At 35.8% G+C, this 19454-nt stretch overlaps 1 protein-coding gene across 11 annotated transcripts in view; it reads right to left on the reverse strand.

The window, feature by feature from the left end:
- LOC112453837 (ras GTPase-activating protein nGAP) overlaps positions 1–19454 on the reverse strand; it is a 296057-nt gene that overhangs the window by 65190 nt on the left and 211413 nt on the right. The window contains exon 2 of one of the 11 annotated variants that reach the window (XM_025014806.1): positions 12800–12865. The exons of the other annotated variants lie outside the window; for them this stretch is intronic. Coding sequence (XP_024870574.1) covers positions 12800–12865 — 66 coding nt within the window. The remainder of the gene's footprint in view (positions 1–12799; positions 12866–19454) is intronic. 11 annotated transcript variants of the gene reach the window in all.

The raw sequence follows: 19454 nt of genomic DNA on the forward strand, positions 1-19454 counted from the left end.
TATTTATGTTAGTGCATATTTTAGGCAAGACCCGGAGACCGAAGTTATAGCTGGCATTTGCGACAAAATTGAAACACAACGCAAACAACGAAAGAAAGCTTCGCGATCTCGAGTAAGAAAAAATTAATCGTAATTATTATACGGTAGCTTAATTTTAACATAAGATTTTAGAATCTCTATATATTATAGTTTCTTTTAAAAGATTAAATCATACACTTAAAATTACATTATCTCAACCAAGTATTAATGCTAAACAGAGACGCGTCACATTGCATATGCACATGTAAGATTTCAAGAGTTACAAATATTCAAACAGAGACGATGAATGGCGCGATTCATTCGGAAACAGCGCTTCATGAATCACGAGATTCCTTTCATTCTTATTGCGATGTTGTAAAAAAAAAAGACCGAACGATGGACGACGTCCCCGTATTTCGTTTGCAGGCTAAACCGTCGAGAAAGAAATCGTCACAGATCCGTCTCCGTTAATTCACGGTGACGTAGGTAGCCGTAAATGAGTCATCACGAAAGGGAAGCTTCTCTCTCGTTGCCACGCTCTCTTCGCCTTTGCCACATTTTCCTCTTTCCAGTTTTTCGCACGTCCTCCACATATTTTCTTCCTCCGAGCAGCTGCACGTTCTGCGCGCACGATTGTCTTCCCTTTTTTACTCTCTCATTCCGTCTCTTCTACCTCGCTTTCTTATCTGCCGCGTACACTTTTCTCCTTTATAATACGCGTCACAAGTAAAACTGTGAAACCGCCACTTTGTCATGCGGTATTTTCCAGCTGGTAATTAAAATACCAATTTGTCACACGATGTAATTAAGTCACGATATCATTTGTATTGTTACAATTAATATATTCAGGACAGAAACTGTTCTTTTAAACTGTTGATATTATCAACTGTTACTTTGTATTTTCGATTACGCAAAGTTTCCATAATAAATGTGCAAGACATATATAATATACTGTATAAGCCTTAAAGATATACCAGTTTTCTAAAAAAAAATGTCAAATGTTATTCATAAAAAATGGTCAGTACATTACTCAAGTATGCAACGATAAATGCAAATTGGAATTATCGCCTGTCGAAGCGGTGCGAAATGCAAGCTGCCTAACGTAACGTGATTACAAGTAGATATACCGTAGAAAAAATATCTCCACCGGTTAACAAGCCGGCAACAGGCGACGCAGTCAGTGGTCGAGCGATACAAGACGCGTAATTCGAGCCTGAGCGAGCATCGCGACCTTGAGAAACTTTGCCACGTACACCGCAAAGATCCCGTGCCTTTCTTTCCTCTCTCTCTCTCTCTCTCGATCTAGACCGCGATCGGAGACCGCGACATTTAACGCGAAATTTATCGAAGAAGGCGCGGCTATAGGGTTTCAAGTAGAGATCTCAAAGGGTGTTCGGGCTACCGCGGAATAAAGGCGCGTCATAAAGCTCGAATATGCGATGCCAGCTGTATGTAATTCGATTCCCGATAGTCCCGCGGCCTTGAACGTACGCTGCCCATCTGCTATCACGGTTCGCAGTATCCGCCGGGATGCACCGTGCTGGAGTGCCGGTTCGAGGCCGATCGACCGGTGGCCCGGATCGTCCAGGTACCCGTCGACACCGCAGCGACCGCTCGGAATTCGAGTCTACACATAGAGATGAAACCGTCGTCCGACTCGTTCTCGAGGTAGGAAATCGTGCGAATCGAACTGATACATAGAATTGATTGAATGAGAAATTAAAAACCTGACACCTTGAGGATCAGCGATTCAGTAAACAATCATAAAATCGTATTTTTTAAATAAAATGTCCAAAAATAAGATTAGTAGATTTAGTGACATCAAAAAATAGTGATGTAAGAAGAAAATAAAAAAGATAAGGAAAATACATATGTCGATTTATAAGACTATTATAAGAATACATCTGAACTACATATAAAGTCATGTAACATTCGCATTGGTTCGAAAGATGTTAAAGGAGCTGAAATGACAGAATATATAGCAGAATATATAGCAGAAATGATAGAATCAAAATATTTAAAAATACTTGACACATATATTATTCTTGCCTGACTATTTTAAACGGCAAGCACGTACGAGGCAATCACCAGCGAATTTTTCTCGAAAACGATCTCTTTTGTCTTCAGGGTGACACCGCGATGTAAAGACGTAAAGCAGAGAGTTAGCTCGATCGACATCTGTTCTCAGAATCGGACGATTGATAAGTTCGTCTTACTTCCTGCATCCTATATATTAAAATCTCATATCGATGATTCAGTAACTTTGGCTGATAAAATAAAACCACTGAAAACTGTCTCCTCTACGATTCTGAAGTTTGACAAGAACGAAAAGCAACTCGACGACTCCACCTCCAAAATATTGCGTTGTTCATCATCAAAAAATATTTTAAGAGCATCTTATTGCGACGACAAATTGTCTAAGCAGCCAGCGACTTTCGTCGAATGCACTACAACATCCAAGGTCCCTTTGGCTAGAGTCATTCAGTGCTCAACAAAGACAAACGAAGGTGATGGAACTAATTACTGTATTTATTTAGGATCGAAGGTGAAAAAAGGTAGCTCTCACAAAATCATTCAGCCAGTAACTGAATCTGCTAAGAAGGCGATTTCTGATAAAAAAACAAGAGTTTCCAGCGAACGGGCTCTTTCAGAACGAAGTATTCCATGTCGAAAGCCGAAACCAGAAGTGACACATTGTTCCCCAGACTCCGAACTTGCATATCCAGGGAGATCGGATTTGAAAATCGATATTTTGCTTTGCCCAGAGATAAAAGATCCGCTTTCTCAAATAACACGCAAGAACGGTCTTGATCCTTCCGATATACCAAGTTCCTCGAAAAAACCCTCGAGAAGATACAAGAGACGAGTTTGTTCAGCCAGTTGTTACCAACCAGTCCGACCAGCAACCAAGGATGTTTGCAGCAATTTTCTTCGCGCGAAATCTTCAGCATCAGATGCAAAATCTTCGCCGATACAAATATGCACGACGCAAAAACGTCTTGACGATCAACAACTTCAACGTCTGGCTTCAGAGCAGATACTGCGAACTGAGGTAACGCGGATAGAATCCGCGAAGTCGGACAAAGCATCCGCGTGTCAGAGGTCAGCGGTAGCCTATAGGCGTGCTTGCTTAATTCCTGAGAAGGTTTCCGAGGATACATCGCGCTTGCCCAGCTCGCAAGAATTGCTTGCTCGCTATAAGGAATACATTCCCGCCTACCAGTTGGAAAGATACGAGACCTGTCGCTCTAAAAGAAACGGTCTTCAGGACGAATGTATCCCACCGTTATTGCGAACTGTATTGAAGAAAGAGGAGCAGCGACGTACTTTGGACAAGTGTATCGAACGTGAACGGAATATAGATCAATTAGGTCAGAGTGGGACGAGCGAATCGAGAAATCACGATCAAACTGAATTTTTGTTGTGTATAGAATAATATTGGAAATCGAGGAAATAAAAATGAATTAGATTTCATCGAGAATAAGATCGGGAAATAATTGTTTTTGATTGTTGCAAAACAACCACAAGGATTATATAACAAGTTATTAAATTGTTAACTTTTTAATATAAAATATATACTTGTGTTTTTACATATGTCATAGCTGTAATTATCAAAGTTGTATAAAAATAATAGATATTTTGCGTTATTTTATATTGATAAAACTTCTGTTTTAAGGGAGGCACCTCCAACACACAATGAGCTTGTCCTTCATATATTATAAAAATTATCCTCCTGAGTAACTTTTAAAAGGTTTTAGCCTTCGCTCGTTATTTATTAAAAAGTTGCTAACGAAAGAAGTTTGAAAAATATAATAGTTATTCTCAGGACTGAAAGAAACATAAGTGACTAATATGTATGTAAAAATAGTATATGTATAAGCGAGGGAGTGGATCCGTCCCTGCTTCTAAAAAAAACCTAACCAAAATCCAATATTATTATAACCTTTTTAACGCCTTTTATAAGAAAGTTATTTCTTAACATAAAATGATTCCACTTGGGTTTCCCACTTTCCACGCAAGCTGTATAATAATACATTTTGTTATAAAAAATTTGTAAGTATAGTAGATATATATCTCTTAAAAAACTATCTCTTAAAAGATTTGATGAAATCGAGAGCCTGTACATATGTGGACATAGTTTATATCGATTTCAACTGTTGCATGGAATGGCATTCGGCGCAATTGCTCGCGCACTTTATATGACTAATATTATGCGTCGTATAACAGCTGAATGAATACGATTTAATCTCGAAATGGTGAAACTGGAATTTTTTAAACCGGTTACATAAAACTTTCTCCAATTTAATTTGCTTTTATATATTTGGCAAATAAGACTATTTTAATAATATTTACTCTAATATATGTATATGCAGTAAAAGTTTATAAAATCATGATACTACATTTAATACTTAAATTAGAAATTATAATGTTATTAATATTTACTAACGCGATTCTTGTATAAGATAGTAACTTTCAGTTTAATTATCGGTTAATGCGTTAGTCGCATTTACATAATGGAAAAAGTCTGTAGAGTTACATTATGCTCTCGATGATATGTTCTGGGGCTTATTTTATGGGAAATGGGGAAAATATAAAAATTGCACAAAATATTCAGTTTGATACTCATTTGATGGTGCAGCAAAAGAAGACTAATACTAAAGCCTAAAGCTCAAGAGTAGCGTTAATTAATCCTAACAAAATAACACTTTCGCAATTGGAACTTTTTTTCACGAGAATATATGATAGAAATATATAAATGTCACGTAACGGATTAGTATTCGTCTCACACGAGTTTCCGCACATCTAGTCATACAGCCAAACACTTTTACTTTGTGATTCTTCTCATGCGACGACGGGCATGTTACGGCGATAACAGAGAAATAAACAAAACGTCGTCGAGCCAGCCGGAAGTCGTTGCATGTAGGTGCTCGCCCGCGCGACGTTGAAAGGCGACTTTATTTCCGGACCGTCGAACATAATACGCCGAAATACGTATGAAGGTATGTACGCCCTCCGCTCGGTAACAGAATCTAAAATTAGAGCGAACTGTCCCGGCTTCTCTGCATTTCCAGTAGATTCTGTTCACATATGTATCCACATATTTTACTATAAAATAACACGTGTAATTCGTATTAATTCTTTATTATTGTAAAATGTATAACATAGTTCTCCATTAAATAAAAAATATAAAAAGTATAATACAGCTAATTCTTTTTTATATCAACGTTTCAGCCCATGTAAAAAAAATCTAAACATTTACAATGTAATCGAATTTAACGTCACAATTGATATAAATTTAATTACAATTTTAATATATACGTAAAATAAAAATATCGCTTAACACACTGTTTGAAAGTTGTAAAAAAAAAGAAAAAAGAGAACAAACTATAAATATTACTAAAATTGTGTACAAGAGAAAATATTTAGAAATTTTGACGATTGGCTCGATCCTTTTCGTAATAAATTTATTCAGGATATGTGCTAATAACGAGATGACTTTTGCAAGATTCAACGACTGTACCGAGTTTACGTTTTAGCGGGGATTCGCCGCGGTAAAGCTCGCGTGAGCTCCCAGAAACGCGTCTTATTCTGGGCTTAAAAGCGGTACGGTGGCCCGGGTGGCCGACGATGGGATTTACATGGAGAACCACACGCGAATCGATATGAACGCACGTGTGGAGACACCGGAACGGCTCGCGTCGGGCAGGAAATATAACGGAGTGCGCGATCCACGCGTACACGCTACCACTTCCGTTACCGCCGTTCTCTGGAGGCAAGCGAGCATTTGCATTCAAACATATTTGCATCGCGACGACGGGCCCTGAATAGAAAGAAAAGAAAAAACTAGAGAGAGAGAGAGAGAGAGAGAGAGACCAGAGAGACGGCGAGAGATGCCGGTCTAAAGTAACTATGCAGTGTTTCTCGCGACTCCTCCCTTTATCTGCCATACCTTGAACGCGCGCGCGTTCACGAGATAGAAATTCCGCGCTGTCCGCCGCGCCGGGAATGCTCTCACCGACGCCTAGGAATAAATTTACAAATACTACTTAGCGTTTAACAATCTCTCTCGGCATCGCGCCACTCCGTGAAGCCGACAGAACGTGGAGTTATAAACCACAAAGTTTAAAACCAAAACTTAACCGTTACATTCAAAGGTACATTGTGGTACCTTTTAGATTTTTTTTATAGTATCACGACAAATTGTGAGAATTTCTTGAAGAATTATAAGCAATATTAGGACTATTTCTGCAATATCCAAATTTTTCTAAGCAATTGATGAAAATAATTTATTTCCAATAAAAAGTAGATTTAAGATTTTTATTATTAAAAGTTCTTTTTATGTAAAACGTAGATATATACATTATAAGTACAGTTTGCGTTAATACAAATATTATTACTACCTATGTGTTACAATTGACGTACATGCATTTATTAAGGAATTATTTTCATCCAAGGTTATCAAACGATTATTTTGTTTCAATGAAGATATAAATAGCTTTAATTATAGCTTTTCAAAGATATTAACAAAATATTATATTTCTGATAACATAAATTCCCATCAATAAAGAAACATTGTCTCTATTTTCTGAATCGAAATAATAATCAAACTCAATATCACTCAACAAATATGAAATTTTTACTTCTTGTCTGGCATTACTTTTTCATTCTTTAAGCTAATACTTTTTTATTCCCTGCCTCTCATCTTCAGCATCCGTATTTGGTGCTGGTGTTCAGTTTGCGCGAGATGGGAGTGATTTAACGCGCAGCAATTAGCGGAAGAACAGCGCCAGTAGTTAACAGTTACGTATATTGCTCGAAACATAAACTTTGGCTATGATCAGGTGGGCTGATGAAGCTTTTTTTGCCACTTCCCGGATATCACGAACCGAAGTTACAGGGTGTGCCTTGGAAGCGCTTGTACCTTTCAGACATATCGCCGACAGGTATTAATTCACTACCAAGCGCGGTTTCAGACTCTGTATTGACGCGTAGCGTAGGACGAGTGCACTGTAATTTATGCGTGATAATTATAACGAGCGGTAAGTCACTTTTTGCCCAAACATATGAGAGTAGCACGATGTGTATAAGCTACATATCTTCAATATGCATCATTATTATTCGTCGCATATCGTAATGCGATTTTGTGGTTTAATTTGTAACGAAAAAAAAAACAAGCGAATAGCAGCGAACGTTTTTTTGCTGTGTCGCTTTTACTTTACATCGTTTCTGGAGAAAGAACAAAAATAGAATAAATATATTTATAAAATATAGGATGATAACTATTCTAATAAAAGATGTTTATAGCTTTGTTCTTATATGGTTTATATAAATTTTCTACTTTCGGATTTTTATTATTTTCGTATTCATATTAAAATTAAGTTCCGCGTTATTTAAACATTAAAATACTTATAACTTCTAATTTTATATGAATAATAATATTAAAAAATTTGATTTAAAAAGAAAAGTTTTTTGCTTGTGGATTTTGTGGACTCTGATTACAAGACAAACATCTTCTTAACACTTCATGCTTCTCGATCGCGAAGACAGAAGAAACGAATGAATCTAGTATTGGAATGGAATTCAAAATGGAGAAAGGAGATTCTTTGGTAACATAAAACAAGTTAAAGTAAAATGGATGATGTTGAGATAGGATGAGTATGCTACAGATAAAGAAGTGAAGATAAAGCGCGCGAAGCGCGGAGGTGGAAATTACGTGTGACCAGAAAGTGCAGGAATATTGCCAATAACAAGAAACCTTAGGAAAAACAGGAATATCGTGTCAGCTGGACATAAACTGAATGCACGCGACTAACATGTGCGAGATCCTAAAAATGAGAGTAGAAAAAGGTCACTGGGTGTATAATGGTACAGTATCTTTATAAAAAAGAGCCTTTGCATATGTGTCACGTTTTCCTAATTTGTCCCATATTATTCCTATCTCTTCCTCGAATTACATTCTGTACATATAACTCTAATTTAAATCGTAATAATAATTTATCAATAACAAATGTTTTTAATTCCTATAAGATTTTAAATAAATATATCTACGATTTATATCAAAATAAATATTGTGAAAAAATATAACGAGCGATTTATTGAAATTAAGATATAATGACATAATGATTACATTCAATGTTAAAAATAAAAGAATTGAACTTTTAATTCGAAGTATTATATCAAATTCAGTTAATAATTTAATTCCATTTCAAGCATAAGACAACGAATTTAATAATTTATATATACTTCAGCGCCATTCTTATTTTATATACTTTTACATACTTATATATTATTTATTTCTGTTCTATTAAATCGCAACTTGCGACTTAATTCCTATTTCCTATCAAAGGGAATCGAGATATCCTGCTACATCCCTGGGACAATGACACGAAGAAATGATACGTGAGGAGAAACGAGCTAGCGAGAGAGAAAGAGAAAGAGAGAGAAAGAGCTGCTCCGAGGTGCAATCGGCAGACAGAGAGTACGTGACTGTGCAACCGCAGGAGAGATGCTCGGTTCTAGCAAGTTGGAATACAACGCGATGCAACCTATCGTATCGATGCGTCTCGGCCACGAAGAAAATGCGAACTGATATAGCACGGAAAAGTCGTCATCATGCGCGCTGGCAATTATCGTTACGAATCGAAGGGAGAAGATTAATTTGCGAGTGTGAAATCGTATTGGCGACGGCCATTCAATCCGTTGTGTAATTTCTGTTATGTTACAACACTTTCTCTCTCTCTCTCTCTCTCTCTCTCTCTTTCTCAGCGCGGTACATATTGTGCGCCGCCCGTGTTGTTCGTGACATTGCAGAATCTCATGCGGGCTGCTATGTTTCGTAGCAAATTTTCTATTCTGCTGTCAATCAATTATAAAATGTATGAAAACGTGATGGAAATTGTTATTAGATCAACAAAAGAATTACGCGACATTGTTTTTAATTATTTATCAGCCAAATATAGAATATAAGCAAATAATAAGTCTTCATTAAAATATATCGCACAAACATTGATTGCAATCACATTGTATTTTTTTAATAACGCTGCAATATTCTCCAAGAAGGCTGCCTCTTCGTTAATCATATGCTTAAGTACACGCCGGGCTACTTACGTAAACGAAGGAATTACGGCCTCTACTGTGCGCTCATAAATTAACCGCAAGTGGATAAATTTTTGTAGAACGAGACCGCGCCACACAGGCCACTTAGCGCGAAACGGAAGAACTACAGGCATTTAGGTGGGATAATGTTGCGTCGCTTTGCTGAAAGATAGATGAAGGTTGGTCGGCGAGACGTGGGAAAGAAGTGAAATTTAAGAGTGAAGGCTAGCCATAAAACGACATGTTAACGCGATAGAATAGCTCCGAAAGCAACGATAAGTTAGCACAATGTTATTTGCTAATGTTTTTTCTGTGATTTGTTTAATAAAATAACATATACGTCATTCAATTAATGTATATGCAAAATATTATGTCTTATGTACAAAATAAAGGCAATACGGCATAAATGTCAAAAACAAAAATTTTTGCACATATTTTAAAAATAATATTAATTTTCTTTTCAGAAAGATTGTAAGTAAAATAAAATAATTTTCTTCTGACCTCTTCTACTTGCTATATCTTATAATTATCAGAAGGAAACTGATTTTGAAATGTAGAGATTAAAGAAACCTGTAGAGCAAACTAATAATTTTAAAACTTATCAAAAGATAATTATAAAAGATATCCGCGGCTTCTCTCAAAATAGGGAAATCAACACGAGAAATATACGATGGTTTTTTTCTCGCACATACTTTACTCGCGTAGATTTTCGCAATTATATAGATGCACGTTGAAACCTGCAAGGTAAATCACGGATATCATGCAATAATACGGACCACCGGCGTGGACGCTCAGGTTAATCGCCGCAAAAAGCGAGCGCTTATTTTCCACAAGAAATTGCGCTTAATGAATAGCGAGAATCTTTCACGAGATCGTTAACCAGGGAGGCAATTTCCGCAAAAGTCACGCGCCTCTGCCGAGACCGATCGGTCAATTGTGCGGGCGTACGAGCGAGGATAGATCACGGAAAGCGATGGGTACATACACAGAACAGCGTTATGCGTTTACGGAAAGCGGAATACGGAGGAAGCAGCTTTGAGCGGGCTTTAAGTGGAAATTAATTTGCCTGTGCGCGCGAACGTGCGGCGAGTTCCAAGCCGAAGAGTACAGTATCACCTCTCACACGGTCAACGATCCGACGAATGGACAGCCATATACGACGATCCGACCATGATCTTCACGTGCCTGCCTTATAGGGGGTGTATGACCGTTAATAGCGTGCTATACGACGACACGCACGTCGAAAGAATTCGATGTGAAGAAAGCTTAACGTGATACTTCGAACGTATATCGTATCCAATACGCTACGTTAATTACCAGCGATAATTAACGAGACGGCGCCTTATGTGCTTCGATCATGAAATATAATTCGCGTCCGTCATTTCGAAAGATCAAAAGAAATGATGTATTAATAAAATATTGTCGATGTTATACGAGAAAAGTTTTCTACAGTTTCCACGAAATATAATTATTATATGAATAGTTTCAAATTATACAGTTTGTTAAGTCGCCCAAATTTGCGAAGATTGAATTTTTGATTAATAAAGTTTTTCTCCGACTTTTTAAATTTTTAGTACGTTTCTAATACGTGGAAAAAGTCAATTAAAGACAATATATTGTCTCAATGTCTCGAACAGTATCCGTTATTAAAAATATGAAATAGAATTAATTAATGCTGTCGTAGAAGATTTCTATTTTAACTATCATCAACTCTCACAAACTACACCGTTTCCAGTATAATCCGTAGCTGACGCCACGTGCTGGCTCACAAGGTCTTGTACCGATCCCAATGTCGATAAAGTTGCATTCTGTATCAGAATACAGTCTCTGACTTATTCAACATTTGGTAATAGAAATATCGTATTATGATTATGTCATCATATTTTTCCATTAATATATTCAAACGAAATAACATATACAAATACACGCATTGTGTATTAATATAAAATATTTAATAAAACATATCCTGTTTCTGTTTTTCACAGTTTTCAATATTTCGCAAAATATTTATTCATTGCATGCAATACCTACATTTGTAAAATCAATCAAATCGATTAATTTACGGAAAATGTTTATTATTTTGAATTTTTGATAATAAATGTGCAAATGTTATAAATGTCTCGGTACCAGAGAATCGCCATTTATCTTCCGCGCCGAGAGACACTGAGACAAAGTAAGCGGAAAAAATCTAATTTAGCCACTCGGCGAACAATTAAATTTTTACGCTGCGAACGAGAAAGGGCCAGGAAAGTAAAAAGCTAAAAACGCATCAGCACGTTCCTACCCGTCGTAAATTCCATTCCTGTGTCGCTGATTCGGGCAACGAAATTGCGAATGTGAGAAACAAAAAGTGCGAGGATTAAAAAAAAGTATTAACTCCATAGTCGTGTAAGTCGTTTTTTTAACGTCATTTTATAAAAAGATACCAAGCAAATACCGAAATCTTAAATATTACAATATTATTTTTGTCGGTAGGATATTTTAAAAAAATAATTGTATCGAACCTTTTTTCTCTTTTAAAGATGGATATTAAAATTACGTATTATATTGATAACTTAATATTGCTTTTATACTTATATAATAGTATTTTTATTCGCTAATTAGCGAATTAGTACGATAATCATTATGTATGAGAAAAGAAAGAATGCCAAGGCGTTTGCGGGCTGAGGGCTCAATTGATTGCCTAACGAATTAATTCTGTCATTATCTTCGCGCCTACGAGATTCCGACCTTGCGATCAATTTATCTTTGGTATGCCTGTGTGTATGCTTAACAATGCGCAATAAAGACGCAGCAGCGAATCAGAAGTGGACGATGCTCATTATCATTACACTTTCGCTCGATCGCTCGACATTTCTCTTCTATCATCGTAATTGACGTCATTTTTCATTAAATACGTAATGTGATGTAACTCGGACGTGACATCAATCATAAGTATCATAACGTATAATTAAATCAGGCTATTTCTCTTTCGGAATTTCATCAATTAACACTCAATTTTATGAAAATTCGTAAAAACTTATACCTATATTCTGCGTTATTGCTTTAAGTTCTGCTATTACTGTAAAGGTTCTTGTTACTGACCGCCAGACCTCGCAAGAAGAGATACTTCTGCGGATATACATATTATCGTGACATTTACTTGAATTAACATATTATCACGCATTTGTCCATTCAAGCTAAGCGCTTATACTTAGAATATTATCCTTTTTTCAAGGCAAAGTCGACGGAAACAAAGAGGCGAATATCTCTTGACGTAATGTTATACGTATGTAACCGCTATTGTAAATAATAGATCATTGTCATCTTACTCAATGAAAAGTATTGTTCTCTGTAGAAATTGCAGAGGCGATAAGTGTAGGCTGCACATTAACGGCGAATTTACGCGAGAAGGTGATATTATACGTTTGAATATACTATTATTGTGCTTATCATTTGCAATCAGGCTCAAGGTATTAGAAAAAACGCATCTCTCACGCTTATATAACGAAAGATTTTAACTTTGATATACGATATCTTTTTGAATATTTCAACTGGATATATTATATCCTAAAATTTTTCGTTATATAAGCGCGAGAGATGCGTTAACAGTTAACACATAAATTTCTTAAACGTGGAATGGAAAAAGAGCATGAAGAAAAACAAGATAAAATGGGGTAAAAACGTGCCATCGCTCGACACTCACCTCGAGCATTATTGCGGTCCCGTTCTATTCGAGTAGTTCTAGGTAAGGATCTGCTTTTAGACTCACCTGAAACAGAAAATGATCATGTTCATATTATTTGAGCTGTTACATTGGGGGCATTGAAACATTCAAAATTGTAACAATTATTAATTTTATTGAAAATCATTTCATTATGAGAGTCAGTTCTTGATCGATTATAATATTTTTATACGTTTTGGCAAAGAAATTTCAATATTTGCGATATCTATTTAATCTTTTTAAAAGATCCGCCAAGATTATCAAACGTTGCGCATTGATAATGAGAAACACCTGCGAAAATCTCTATCCAAACTTCTTAGCGATATTAGAGAAATAGTATCAATTTTTCTTTTTTAATATCGCCGTCGATGCGAAGTACCGGCGACTCTATTCGCGACGAGAGAGCAGTCAGAAGCGTCGACTGCACGCATCCGCGATCACGGAACCAGAAGTCTGCCACGCCGGTTCTGTTATGCGGCTCCGTTTCGCGCGGGCTTTTTCGCGGGGACAGCTTTTTCACGGCGCGTCGCACGGCGCGGCGGTAATGGACGCCCCGACCGTATCCGAGAGAGTACGCTCCAATTCTCGCGAGTCCCGGCCGCGCCAAGTGTGCGGCAGCTTGGGCGCGGGCAGGGTAAGACGTCGCATCCGCGCGCGCGAGCGGACACTTTCGTCTAATTGCACGCGCCAAACGGTCGTGCTAATTACAGGCCGCGCGTCCCTTTTTCTTCCTCCGAGACGTCAAATATGTGGCTCTGGAAGGAGCTACTGGAAAAAGCTACGACGGGATCTCATCGGATCTTATTAAACTCGATATTTCATTCGATCGAAATGTGCATGACGTTCGTTACAAAGCGAAATTTTCTCTAAACTAGATGGATCAGGATTAAAGGGGTAAATATTGTAGAAAAAGAAAATCTCGAAACTTTATGGTAACTGCAAATAATTCGATGAAAATGGAGTCATATTAAGTCTTAAAGAGGTGCGTTGCTAAGAATATTAGCTTGAGAGAAATCTTGAGAGAAATCTTGCATTATTACAAAGAAATGTAACACACAAAGAAAGATTGTATATAAAATGTATAAAGATAACATTAATTATTTACATTTAACATATAGTACATTTAATTATTTCGGAATAAAAATAAAAACCAAAAAGTCAAGACAGTAAGTACTGTTAATAATTAACATGCTCGATATTTTCTTTTGCCTTCTTTTCAAGTAGACACTTTCTAACTTTAATATTCAAATATAATTCCATCGCAATTCGAACGAAGCGTTTCCGCTAATACGCTTTCAGTGAGAAACACCGCGGCGCGGACAGAATTATATATTGAGGAGCCTACAAAATACTTTCTACAAAATAATGTGCGAAATGTTGCAAAATTATTGTCATACACTGTGTCATACATCGACGCGTTATTGCAGATAAATTAAATAGCCGACAGTTTTGTCTTCCTCAGCTTACGAGAAAACTCAACTAATTGCATGTCTCTCCTTCTCTCTCTCTCTCTTTCTCTCTCAAAGTGTCTGCGGTGGATCTTATGTGACGGTACGATGGTAAAATATACGAGACACGTACAAATATTACGAGAACCTTCTAATGAAACCGCGAACATGAGTTATACACCGTGAATTCTGAGATAAGTATACGGATTCGTCGATGCGTTTAGACCCGACTCGATTCTATTTAAATATACGAAAACGCGATAACCGCTGAGATGTAATAGAAAATTAAAGAAAATAATCTTAGCAGAAAACAGAAGCGATGTATTTTAAAGGAAACGTGTAAAAACGAGAGAGTATATCCTGCGAGTGTAAGAATAATCTTTTGCTTTTGCTATAATTTTACTACTGGCAAGAATTACTAAGTATAACGATAATTGCCGAGTATCGCGATATACGCTCACTAATGATAATTATCTCGTCTCGAAAAGAGAAATTCATGTAGTAATCCTGATTTATATAAATTGCGTGATATCCGAGAAAATCATGGCTCTGTAAATATTTGATCGCGCGTACATCCTGTTGCTGCTAACACTTTCGAAAGCAGCAGAATCAGTTTCATTTATTGTAAGAAAACCGGCAGAATGTTCTTGGCTTTCTTGCGCGTACCGCGGCGGATGATTGATCGCTCGCCGCTGATGGACGCGTAACCACTGTCTAAACCAGATTTACAACGTTATCTATAATGTGCAAGTGAGAGGATTTTAATTTCATCCGGAACGTTCGCTGATGCTAATGGTCGCTAGATACACGGAATTTGAAATACTAACAATAAATCGTAAATTTATTTGCGTCGACGTAAATAAATTTGTACTCTCAAGACTTTTCGCGCGAATTCTTAGACGTCTCGATCTCGCGTAACAAGTTCCTACTCTTACTTACGAGAAAAGTATACACAAGTTCTTAGCAAGAATCATCTCTCTATTAACGTTTCGTTAACCTGTCCCTTAGTCCCAGCACTAATTATGATCGATTGGTATCCAATTACGCTCTGGATTTGTAAGGAAAATCCCTCCCGTACATCACGTGACAGTATACCGACTTTCTTAAGGAAACTAATGTAGACGTTCAAATAAAAAGAGATACACAGAAAAGGAATATTAATAGGGAAAGTTATATGATAAGGCTAATGATAGGATACATACCATAAAGATAGCATGCTGCGTATTAATTATTTTGTAAAATTTATACAAACATCTCAACGAAATATCATGTATTTATGTGTTGCAAATAAAGTTATTTTCAGAGTTTTATTTTCAAAGTTAAAATCCAGTTTTACTTTATTTGTAATTTAATCTTATTGATCCAATAATTTGTTACGCCTAATTTAATACTAAATATTTTACAACAATATATAATCGCATAGAGGAATAAATATTCACGTTTTTTTCCAAGAGCAAATACTATGTAAGATTTGTATTACGTAAACAATTATAGAGTTAGTCATCACATTTATAATTATCAAGAAAATTATAATGACAATAATGCACGTGAGTCAGTCATAATCTTTTTCTGCATAATAAACATATTTTTTCTCTAAAAGTAAAATGAAGAATGATGTACTGAAACAATACACTCACTCTATTTCTAGAATTTCCATTTTTTTCCGAATCGGATTGGATGTTGCAATTGCAGGGAGAAGAGGAAAATTCGGATGACAAAGTTACACGTTTCATGCAAACCAGAAAAATACGATCGAGAAGAAGCGGTCGGCCTGGCAGGGAATACGTATCTGCAGTAGCGATTTCTCTCTAGCGTGAATTCGAATGCCACTTTACGATCATTCTTACAACCGTTGCGAGACGTTTGCGCGCGTAAAAGCGAAACACGAAGGCGCTTGTGCAACTTCTTTTACGGTGGTTACTCGCGTAATCGTTCACGCCAAGATAAGCGCGTCAAAGATTTGGACGTCGTACAGAGCACGCTACTCTGACGAGTAGGATAATTATCGAGTAATTATAGCGACAATCCTTCCTTATATAACTACATATTATTAACGTCACGGTTCGATCGGCATTTGTATACTTTTTACAATACATAATGTTCGTTATAATGTTTCTGAATAATATTTATGACGTTTTTTGATTGCGAGTGATTTACTGAGAAATCACTTACAGAATTTACTCCAGATTATAGATACAGATGCATTAGTCGCATTAATCTTTCTCGTACTTATTTCGTAAAAGACGCTATTTACGTTTTGATTTGTAATTCCGTAAAAAGATTCTCGTACAATTGCTAGGTAGCAAATATGCAGCTATTCGAGCCTGAATAATATATGATAACGAGCCTGCTAAGGAGAAGAAAGAATAAAACCATTATGAGATAAGCCATTAAAAATGGCGTTTTGTGTGTCTATTTAATTTTACTAGTGCCATAAAGTCCATACTTTATATTTTCAATTCGCCAAAGAAATATATGAATGAGATTGCTTGTCTCATATGCACAATTTGAATTCCTATATCTCTAAAAAATATAAACGAAGATATGACGGACATTTTTTATCTAAACTATATGTTAATCTGTGGTATTTTTATTTTTACTATTATGTTATCTTAGATAACAAGATATGAAATATAACAGGGAAGTTTATATTTCGCGTAATTAATCTCAAAACGGTAAAGAAATTACATATTTGATCAATCAAATGTTGCTAAAAAAATTATTAGCGTCTGTAACTATCATACGAAATAATTTATAATTTCCATTTTCCATTTCAATTTTCCAGATGAGTAAATCATGTAAAGTATCTGCTTCGATAACAGTCGCCGCTTCGATACATTTATATATATGAAATCTTACTACAATGTACCTATACACGTATGTATCAGTTTTATTGTTCCTGAAACGGATTACAGCAAATTCCATTAAATTTCATATTCTCCCTTTTACTCAAAACCTTTAACTTCTCAACCATTTATACATCGAGGCATAAAATCAAACCTGGAATCCATCGATTACCAATCGACCGCTCTCATATAAAGCCACGCGTTATTCATGACGAAATCTTACTAGCGCGAGCCAATAATTGCTAATAATTGTATAACCGTGAAGAATGATAGTGTTTCGTACTCTCTAATACTTGTTGCGACTGCGTCCCAAGAGATAATGCGATGACACGCAGATTGGCACGCACCGTTACCTGCCCGCTTGAGTGTTGCCGCATAAATGACAACACGGCGCGCGGCAGCCTTGCGCAAGTACGCGATAATGCGCGCTATATATAAAAAACAAACGTCAAGGCCAGTTAATTTTCACGAAATATTTAAACGTATTACGAAATAAAAATGTCCCTGAATATCCGGTTCCTTGTATTTTAAATTAATTGCGTTAAATAAGCTATTTGTAGCATTTTGCGCCTTAATTGTTTTGTGGATTCATTAGCATCATTTAAAATAACGATTAATTCCATTCATTTAAGAGATCGTATTAGAATACAAATATTATTACTTTAATACTTATTAATTAATAAGAGAATTTGTTTCAATTTGATTAATATATATGTAAATGTTATTGGCAACCTATTTAACTATCATACACGAATTATTTTTTTCTTCTAATAACAGTTTCAATGGTTGATTATAGTTACTCCATTTTGAAAAATTATTGTTACTCGAAGAATCAAGTCTATTTTTATTTTGCTTGAAAAACTATTTTAATGCTTTACAAATGAAACAAAATTTAAACTGTCTCAAGACAAATTTTATCTCAATTTCTTAATTAAATCACGATTACAAATATGATATACTGAATATTAAACTGACTCTCAAGATTTATTTATTAAATTAAATTTGTCATGCTTCAAGACTCATTACTGCTGAGTTCTTCAGCAGTAACGTAATTATAAATATAGACATAATCTCCAGAATTATAATTTACAATTAATATAAAATTATAATATTTATCTATACATTTAAACTTTAAAAAATTTCAGATTTACCACAATAAATTTCCCTGAATTAACACTGTTTGTAAAAGAACATTTCTCTATCAAAGATTTAATTTTCTCGGAAAAACATTTCATCAAGGTACCAATATAAAATTTATCTCTTTATGTCCCTTAATTTATTTATATCATTTTATGCCGCAATCTAGTTGTAAAGTTATAATAAAAGTAAAGTAGACAGTGCGGAAAATGCTGTAAATGATGTCTGTTATGAGATCCAGTGCATTTTTTCGTTCACAAACGCGCTGTTTCGTGAGGCAACATTTTTGTAAAAATTATATTTTAATGGAGCTTGACAGTGCTGCATCTCGGATATCGTATAATTGCGCTGAGAACTCCCTCGGTTTTGTTATTTAAATTTTAATGCAACTGCACAGAGGCGGGATTATCATTAATTTAAATGCGTGTACTTTTATATTTCACTTTGTACCATTTATTGAGCATGGAAAATATTCCTGTTAATATGATAATATTTTTTATGTATATACTTGTGCGTGTCTTTGAAAGTAGCATGGTAGATGAATCAAAACGCGTTATCTGACTTTTTGCTAAATTTCACATAAAATCGCGAATAAAACAAGATAATACCGACATTTAGCAAAAAAGAAACAATCCACGATATAAATTATCCGATAGAGAAAATTAACGGGATTTCCACCTCAATATTGTGCAACGCAGGATAACGGGATATTTTTTCATTTTACACGTACATATTAAGTATTAAATACACGCATGTTGTTTCCTGATTTATATCGAAATGATAACGATTAAATAGCATTTGCTAATCACGAAAGATTCAAATCACTTATTTGAATGACGTTAATCGACAGAAGCAACGTTTCAATACGAGTTTTACGAAGATCAAGCGTGCGTTTAAGGCGCTTTTAGCGTTGGCTTGCTCCAAGAAAGACGACGCACCAGAATCGAGTTCGATACTCCAGAAGAGGCATCGCGCAAAACACACATATCGTGCGTGTAACGGGTTATCTTTTTCCTCTGTGACGTACGACTCGGAAACAGACACATCTGATTGTCCAAGTAAACGTAGAGACATCAGTGAGAGATATTAAAAAAAAAAAGTAAAAATATAAAATATTGCGATTAGGATTGAAAATAAAATTAGGAAATGTAACGCATTATTTCATCTTAGCGCGTCTATAACAGACGCGACTCCGTACGGTCAAAT

Source organism: Temnothorax curvispinosus, unplaced genomic scaffold, assembly GCF_003070985.1.
Source record: "Temnothorax curvispinosus isolate PA1 unplaced genomic scaffold, ASM307098v1 QBEX01004731.1, whole genome shotgun sequence".
Taxonomy (NCBI): domain Eukaryota; kingdom Metazoa; phylum Arthropoda; class Insecta; order Hymenoptera; family Formicidae; genus Temnothorax; species Temnothorax curvispinosus.